Genomic DNA, 9,281 nt, shown 5'->3' with positions numbered 1-9,281 from the left:
TATTAGTCATTAGTTTATTTTATTACTTATTAAATATGTATAAATTATGGTCTGAACATTGTTAATGTGTAGAAAGGAAGGGGAGTTGATATTTTTACCCATTATAAAAATTAAGCATACTTCAATCTACAAGTTACAGTCTAAATAATTTTGCCCCAAAACATGCACGGGTATAAACATTTAAATACAAGTAAATGATTAATAAATAGGTAAATAACAACCGATAATAGGTATAATGTTTATTTCTTAGATTATGGACCTACTACCTATATAGTAAGGTATATTTTTATGTTATTAGTGTTGAAGACTGTCTACACCTTTGTGGAATCTCAGAGGAAAAGTCCGTTTTGAAAAGTTGCGCAAAAAGTAAAATTCTACTACATTTTCGTTAATAATTGTATAATATAATATTAATATTTTAAATAGGTACGGGAGGAGGCTGTCATTTTTTAATAGCCAAATAAGGTATGGACAGAGTCACCTTCCATCTCTGTTCACGAGGATCGAACATGTGGATTGAACATTATATAAAAATTCCATTTTAACTACCTGTTGGGGTCCGACCGCTGGTGGCCGGAGCAGTGGAGCATCGAATATTCGAATCCAAAAGATCAAAAAATCACGCAAAATGGCCGACTACGGTATCGTTGTCTGTGATATTAATAATATTTTATTAATGTGAAATTAATATCTCCCTTATCGCTTATCATGAATATTCTTGATTTGTTATCATTTTAATTGCGTTTTGCCGTTTTGGTATTCAACCATGAAGCATAATAATATTGTGTATAAAATTTAAAAGTTTAAACTGTATAATATTGTGTTGTCTAGTGTATTTGTTTAAATAAAAAATAAAATAGTCAACTGTGTAAATAGTGAATACGAAAATTTGTTATTAAAAATTATGGTTAACTGTGACTCAGACACTTAGCCACTCAAGTTATGCCTTAAATTGGAAACCATAAGTGCTAAACGTATTTCAATAATAAAAAAAAAAAACATATTTTGTATCATCTCAACGCCAAAGAATAAATAGTCTCGAAAAGAAAATAACAGATTTAACATGCGATTCAACAACAAAGAAATGATTCACGTCAGTCACTCGAATCCTGTTCTTGAAGGCCGGATGTCCTATGCAAAGATGTCTAACGGATACGCTTCCAAAGGTAGGTTGTTAACTAACCCAGCAAACATTATTGTCACCGCCTGAGTAAGTGCCGAGTGCACGGCTTTTGCGTTTTTTTTGTACAGAGGTGTAGACTACTGTGTAGTGGAGGGTACACGGTGTAACTCACCTTCTAATTTTATAGTTATGTGTGTGCCTTTAACAAAAATTGTGGTACACAGGTTGGGCGTAGCCCTCCCAAGTTATTTTTTACAATGATTAAGGCGTGTACTCATAAACTTTTTTACTACATCACTGTCCGTGTACTTTTTATATTAACTTACCTCTGAAATGTAAATTGAATGTTAGTATTGCCTCTATCAGAGGATATAATCTTATTTTTATCAAAAGGTCTATTTTTGTCATACTACTAAATAAATAAATGCAATACATTTTTATGTAAAAAATTGTATTATCATTTTTACCTAATAAGCTTTTACAAAATCAATCCTAAAATGTAAATTAAAATGTTATTACCTAGCAGGGACACCCTCAGCGAATTCAATCAGTAGGTGCAAAATACGTTTGGTGTCAATGTGAGTTTAATGTGGCTACGTTTATCACTACTATGACAATTTCAAATCTTTACCCATCAAATGACTACGTTTATCATATTATGATTTATGATGACAATTAAATAGTTGTACCCATGGATATTTATATTTCTACAAGTAAATAATATAATTTAATTTATCTTAAATAGGTCAAACATGTATGAGTGGATTTAAACCCATTTAATGCCATCATATAAACATAATAATTTATGTGTAACAATTTGATTTTTATTATCATAGTGCCAGTGTATATAATTATTTATCTGTGTATAGTAATAATAATAATAATTATATAATGGCTCAAATAAAACAATATGATAAAATAGAGCATACAACTAATTAGAACAGATATATTTTTTAAATTATAGGTGTTAAAAATTTATGTGAAATAGATACCTTGTTTAGATACCATTTTATTGTTAATATAAATTATTAATTGTAGTAGTAATAACTGTATATAAGACGGTTAATTGTTTGGAATAATATTATTTAATAAAATAAAACTTAACTTTACTTATACATTAGTTTTTTTTTATGTATCGGTAGGCTGTGATTATGTAGGAAATGTATTTCGTTATGTTTTGCTTTTATGTGACAGTTTTTTTTTTATTACAGTCAAAATTAACAGATTGTATTCAAATGTTGAGCATTAATTTCAGACAAATGTATGAGTAGTTTATTATGCCTAATATTAAAATATTTTCAGGTAAAATATTAAACGCATTATGTTTCAATTCTTGAACGACTACTATGTACAGCAATTTTCAGTATATTGACTATTATCATACAAATTAACTAAGGAGGAAATAAAATTATGTAGTCTAGTATTTTCAATAAACTTACATAATAAGTAATTTCTAATTATTATCGCAGACTAATGGTTTATTCCCCTGTTAACCCACTTTATGTAAAGTGCTCTTTTTTTTTGTATAACTTAACAAAAAAAAAAAAAACAAATTGCTCTATTACTATTAATAATCTAATCTAATCATTTTTAATATTTTATATCCATAAACCTATGAAGTAATTCAAAATTAATTGATAATTTACTATAGGTTTCAAGGAAAGATGGTTTCGACTCAAGTACAACTTATTATTTTACTTTAAAATAAATGGATTTGGGCAAGTTGATTTACATCAAGTAAATAGAATAAAACATTTATTGTTTGATTAATTTTTTGTTAATTTTAAAGAGGTAGTTTAAATGTTTAATGTTTGTAATAGAATAAATATTGTATTAAATTTCTACCTACTTCCAAATTATTACATTTAATTTTTATGAATTTTGTTCATTATCTTTTGTATAATATTATGTTCTTAGCCAGCTGGTGTTTTTGTTTTGGAGAATTCTATTGTAAGACTTGAGAATAATACGCCAGGAACATTATTTTCATTTTCTCTTTCGTTTAAAGACGAACCGGATAAAAAGTATATTATTTCTAGTCAGTCTGAGGATCACGTTCATCAGTGGATCAAATGTATTCAAAGCTCAACGTAAGTGTCTTATTAGTTGTATTAGTTTTATTGTGTAGATCCATGATTGTATAATATTATTTCAAGTTATATTCTGTAATAGTCTACTATAATAAAAATGTCTTATTATTATTAGTTGACATATTACGATTGACTAAAACCAAAGTTGAAATTCCAATTTGATTTATAACTCAAGAGGTAAATATTAAAAAAGTAACTCTGCTGTATAGTAGATTCTGAGTATACCTCGTCATTGAATGTCATAGTAATAATATTTTAAAAACAGCATAATAAACAATTATTATTTTTTTTTAAATATTATTTAATTTCATTCAATTTGTAAATTATAATTCAGTACTGATTGTAGACCTTATAATAATAGACGGAGCAAGGGTGTAGTTTGTATAGTCTTGTCAGGCTGTGCTGGTAGACTGGACCCATTGTACTATGCACATGTGCAGTAGATGATACAATAAACTGTGTATAACTGTATAATATATAATATATAAATCACTGTAACACAAATTTATAAGGCCCGCACCACCCAACCCTGTTGGCCTGTAATACTCCGTCTATGAGTTTAAGGTCTATCGTACTGATGTACTATATAATGGCATGAATAGTTTGTTTGTATACATTGCTTAGAATTAGTCAAATATTTTGGATATTGCACTGTGCATATTATCAAAATAATAATAGACGTAATGGTGAAAAGTGGCAAATCCTAAATTTTATATTTTTTGATTTACATTCAAATAACTAAAATAAATAATATTAATAACTAAAATCTTTTATTTTTAATATTTTTAAATCTCTGTAAGAACTGCACTTAAGAAGAGCCTTGTTTGAATTTTCAATATTTTTATCAGAGAAATAAAATAAAACACCTTTATAATTTTTAATGCATAGAAAAAAACATGTAACTATACCTATTACTTTTTCTTAATAAATCATGAAATGAAAAACATACATGTTACATATTATTATGAACTGATTGTGGTTAAATGTATAATAAATTTCACGCAGTTTTTCTCAAAACTTTTGAGAATTTCCCACTCGTTCATAATATCAATGTAGTTAAAATAGCATTGAAACTTCAAAGTTCTATTATAATGCTTACTGCTTTAAGTTACCCTAGTGACATATTTAAAGATCACATTTTAAATTAAGTTTATATTTTATACGGTCAAATACATCGCTATGTAAATGGCAAAGTGCGTTAAATGCCATTTCATTCTTGTTTTTATGGCTTTGCTATGAAAAAACAACTTCAAACACCATTTTCAATATATTAAAAAGAAAAAAAAAAGACGAGAGACCGTTTAATTTATTGTTGGAAGATTTCTGTACTGATTTTTAGGTAGGACTTGTGAATGTAACTTTATGTATAGAACCGTGTTCTTAAGATCAGCGATAAAAGATACTTATATGTTTTACTTTATTCAAACTCGTTCGCCATTAACATGAAACTATCGTTTTTCCCTCTCGAGAATATAAGCCAATTAAAAATGCGAGTTCAACGTCTGTGTTTATATAAATATGGATTTAAACGTCTCCTAGTTTTTGAATTGCAAAACTACGATTTTAAATTCAACTGATAACAATTTGAAAAGAAAACTAGATAGAGCCCAAACTCAAACCGAACCGATTAATATTTTGAGATACTAATAGCAATAATAGTTAAGTATACAATATAGTATACATATTAAACTAGTTTGAAAATAATATTAATATTTTCCAATGTGGAAACTTATTTTGAATTGAAATCAAACTATCATAATATATTAGTATAATAAGTTTTTCGGGATATTTTTCAATTAAAGTACTTACTACTTATGTAGGTATATTATACGTTAACTGATAATATTTATGGGTATAAACATTGATGTTATTACTGTTTAGAATAATTTAATTTCAATAAATAAAAAATATATATAAATTGTATATACCATCGCGTTTTGTGCGGATACTTAGTCTTTAGCGGTTTTGATAGGCGATAATGATACAAAAATAAATTAAAATGATGACAAATTCGAAGTAAAAATTAGAAAATTAAGATTGTTGCATTCATAATTAATTTATATTAGTATATCATTTTGATGTATTTTGATCACGATTAGGCACAACGATTGACAAGTGTTTATTTTTCAGGTACGAATATATGAGAACCCGAATGACGTTGATACAAAAAAAAATCGTGGAGCTTACTGGAAAAGTACGTACCTATAATTATTATCTGTTGACTGTCGGTAATTTTCTAGTTATGTAATTGCGGGAATATAGCATTTTATTCGAACACCCGACCAACTACATTATAATAGTCCCGTCCGCAGTAAAATCAAAACAAATTTATCTCCCGGGGGAACTATTATTCTCAAAATTTTGTATTGCCATCACGATATATAGCTCAATACGAGTACCTGTATGTATCAATGCCACTGATAAATGTCATTATTATAAAAAATATCGTTGCAGCAGTAGGTATAACACGCCGCGTACGTCTATATTTTCCGATAAAGGTCGTTAAACAGGTGCATTCAAGTGGCACTTATCATATAGTTGGTATATTATACATTTCGTTTTTTTTGTTCAATTCGCGAAATAAAATTAAGTTAAATCCCAACAACAAATTTTACACTAGAATTTAAATCCTTTTAATGGGATGATGGTTTGTAAGTATGTACCTATTATGTATATCTATTCATTCGTTGTTGATTGAGCTGGTATAAAATATAAAATATTATTGTATACCTCGTATAGTCACGTACACGTGGTACGGTTATAACTTATAGTAAAATAAACCGTCATTGCGGACTAATTTTGTCGCTTAATTGCAGAGCCTAAAGTGCCGGGGTATTTCGTGGCACGGATTTATAATAATAGTTTAATGTCGTGGTAACACAAAAAGTTTGAGGTTTTTCATTCTTACCCCTTTGTGTTCCAAAATAAATATAAATGTGTCCATCACATATTACTATGAATGATTTTCTGTTGACGCGCGACTTTTAAATAGCTGACACACGTGTTGGCCGACGAAAACTAAATCACGTTTTACTGCTACAGGATCCGCTGTTGATGTATCCAGAGGAAGGGAAGAAAATTGGCCGGACGAAAAGATCGGGGGCGGATGGAGACGATAGCGATTTATTTTTCAACCCGCCGACGGATCCACTCCCTCCACCCAGGCACAAACACGACGCCGGTAAAACGGCCGACACGAATCTAATCGAACTGTAAATAAACCGTGTCTGTAAGTAGGTATGTTATGCGTGTATGCAGAGAAAGGGTTGTTTGTTGTTCACCATCACGCCGAACGATACTAGCTGGCGACGCGCATGCATCCGCGATGTACCTTTATATTTATTTTGTAATATGCGCACCGGTAGCTATAGTTGTGATTTCGAGTTTTCGAATTCGATTACATTACCTATATATATATAGTAGTGGTATAATACGCCTTGCCGTAAAAATATTATTTTTACGACTATATACACGGTATACCGCTGCAGCTGACCCCGTTACCGTATATTATCAAAAACATCGGCGGGGTGGTTCCGAAATTTACAACTGAAACGTATTCACTTCTGGAAAACGTTTTCCCGGTTACGCTGCGTCCCGAATAAATTCCTATATAATACGTTATTATATTAAATTCGTGCAACATATGGTTTTCATCATTTTGTATAGGTAGGTAAATGTATATTATAATATAATATACACGATATACATGCATACATAATATATAGTAAATGACGCGATTATCAAATAATATTTTAATGCACTGTATATTGTATGATTTGTATGTATTAAGTGGTAATGTTGTGTGCGGACGACAGTGTAATATTCTTTGGATTTATATATTGCTTGTTATTGATTTTTCGATGTATTATTATTATTATTATTTTTTGTAAGTTTGGAGAAGTTATTATTATTTTCTTTTGTAAAAGTATATACCCGCCTCCTATCTACCCATATATATTATATAAGTATACACTTGCTACGTTGCAATTTATTTATCAGATACGACCAACAAACTGAAAACTCAGCAATTGTGTTAATATAATAAATATTTTTCTACGATTATTTTTATCGTATTTTTCCTTGAAAACCTTTAATACATACATCCAAATCTTCATCGGTAAGGTTTATTGCTTTAGATAGTATGATGTGTATACATTATAATTATATTCTATACCTACATAATGCGAGTTTAATCAATCCGCACTCGTTTTGTAACCTCGACCATCCCAGTAGCGTATAGCTGGAGCTCAATGATGGTTGTCCGGGGGGGGGGGGGGATGATACTATTTGAATAGTATATTATTTTATTGCCTATATAGGCTATAACCGTGTTCAAAACATCATCAATAAAATATTTCAAGGAGGTGGCCATTCATCCAAACCCCACTCAGCCACGCCACTGGAACATCCCAGTGTGGCGTGTGAAAATAATAATGTTCCTTTTAATCTCTTCGTAATATTAATAAATAATTAATAAAACGATCTTGCTTAAGGTTGTAAAATTATAATACCAAACGAGGACCTGGGGAACAACAAAATCCAAATTACTATCAATAAGTTAACCCTCATGAACTATAGCTCGAAACTCATGCATCAATTTGATCATCTCCGAGAACTGCAGCAAGGGGACGATAAATTAAAGAAAATATTTTTACAAGTAGCCAGCAAGAGAAGTAAACACTTCATCATCTTCAAGGACCTACTTTTCACACAAAACGAACACGGGCGATATTTAGTAATGATCCCACGAGTCATGAATAAAGCTATCGTCCAAGAAACTCATGAAAGGTATGGACACATGGGGACATCCAAAGTGTACCAAATCCTCAAATTACAATACAAACTAATTAATATGTATCGGACAGTCAAACGAATCATCTAGGCATGTAACATTTGTCAGAAGGCCGAATGTAACAACCAACTGACTAGGGGACCAATCTGCAGTATACTACCAGAGAAACCACTACAGTTAGTCTCACTTGACCTCATGGGCCCACTACCAAGGGGACGAAGGGGCGCTCGATATATTTTAGCCATCTTAGACATCTTCTCCAAGTATATTCAGCTATACCCGATAAAAAAGGCAACTACTGAAACGATATTGAGGAAGATCTCGAACGAATACCTACCCAACGTTGGACAAATCAACCAACTGTTAACTGACAATGGTACTCAGTTCCACAGCAAGAAATGGTTCAAACAAACAAAAGCACTAGGCATTCAAGTGATCCATACAACTACCTATCACCCTGAGAGCAATCCAGTAGAAAGGGCCAACCGAGAGATTGGGCGCATATTACGAACATATTGTCATGCGAAACACACGAATTGGGTGAAGTGGGTCCCCAACATTGAATATTGGATTAATCACTCACATCACCAGTCTACTGGGTATACACCATATCAAATACTGTTTGGACAAGAACCTGATACCAAAATCACGCCAAACATTCAATTTCCAGACTACGACTGTTCAATCAACGATGAACCAGTGATCGAGATCGTAAGAAGAAGATTACGCACTAAGGCTGAAAGCAGAAACAAAACCAAAGATCAGCGGAAGAAGTTCCAACAGTATCAAGTTGGTCAAAAGGTACTAGTGAAAGAACACAAATTTCCTCAGCAGAAGACAATGAAATACACAAATTCTTTCTACTTTACAAAGGACCATATACAGTCATTCAAACCTACGATAACAACACTGTGATGTTAGAAGACGAAGGTCGACAAGTCATTCGGTGCAATATAAAAAATATTAAACCTTATTACACTCCGTCTGATACCAAAGATGGAGTCTTGTGCTTTCCTCCTGATCCTGGTATACCCAGTGGATCAATCCTTCACTCATCCTAATTAAACCATTAAATAAACTTGTTTGTGACCATGACCTTCTTAACTCCTATAAGCCATCAAAGTTAAGTAACGCTAGGAGTAATCATGGAACACGAAAATGTCCGACACCACTCGGAAAATGACATCTCGGATAGGATACTTGAGCTGTTCGGACCGGAATATCTGGAACTAGACAGCGAGTACCAGGCCGATATTTCTATTCAACGGATTCAACC

At 31.3% G+C, this 9,281-nt stretch overlaps 1 protein-coding gene across 2 annotated transcripts; it reads left to right on the top strand.

The window, feature by feature from the left end:
- Positions 1–572: 572 nt before the first annotated feature.
- LOC132945874 (pleckstrin homology domain-containing family J member 1-like) lies at positions 573–7,275 on the top strand. 2 transcript variants are annotated; one of them, XM_061015674.1, is made up of 6 exons: positions 573–1,166; positions 1,647–1,836; positions 2,775–2,860; positions 3,041–3,213; positions 5,344–5,407; positions 6,256–7,275. In XM_061015674.1, exons 2-6 carry the CDS (start codon positions 1,815–1,817, stop codon positions 6,427–6,429), a joined length of 519 nt encoding a protein of 172 aa, XP_060871657.1. In that variant the 5' UTR covers positions 573–1,166; positions 1,647–1,814; the 3' UTR covers positions 6,430–7,275. The 2 variants fall into 2 exon arrangements, with proteins under 2 accessions (XP_060871657.1, XP_060871656.1); XM_061015673.1 differs by lacking the exon at positions 1,647–1,836 and having other exon boundaries at positions 726–1,166.
- Positions 7,276–9,281: the final 2,006 nt, after the last annotated feature.

The sequence above is a fragment of the Metopolophium dirhodum genome, chromosome 5 (assembly GCF_019925205.1).
Source record: "Metopolophium dirhodum isolate CAU chromosome 5, ASM1992520v1, whole genome shotgun sequence".
NCBI classification, from domain to species: Eukaryota; Metazoa; Arthropoda; class Insecta; order Hemiptera; family Aphididae; genus Metopolophium; species Metopolophium dirhodum.
Note: the sequence above shows the minus strand (reverse complement) of the source record. Positions and strands in the feature narration are given on the sequence as shown.

What these genes read in the sequence shown, in the direction of transcription:
- LOC132945874 (XM_061015673.1), top strand. Translation starts at nt 1,064, where the DNA reads ATGCGATTCAACAACAAAGAAATGATTCACGTCAGTCACTCGAATCCT. An exon ending in TAACGGATACGCTTCCAAAG is followed by an intron (nt 1,167 to 2,774) that starts GTAGGTTGTTAA and finishes AATTTACTATAG; the next exon opens with GTTTCAAGGAAAGATGGTTT. An exon ending in GGCAAGTTGATTTACATCAA is followed by an intron (nt 2,861 to 3,040) that starts GTAAATAGAATA and finishes TTATGTTCTTAG; the next exon opens with CCAGCTGGTGTTTTTGTTTT.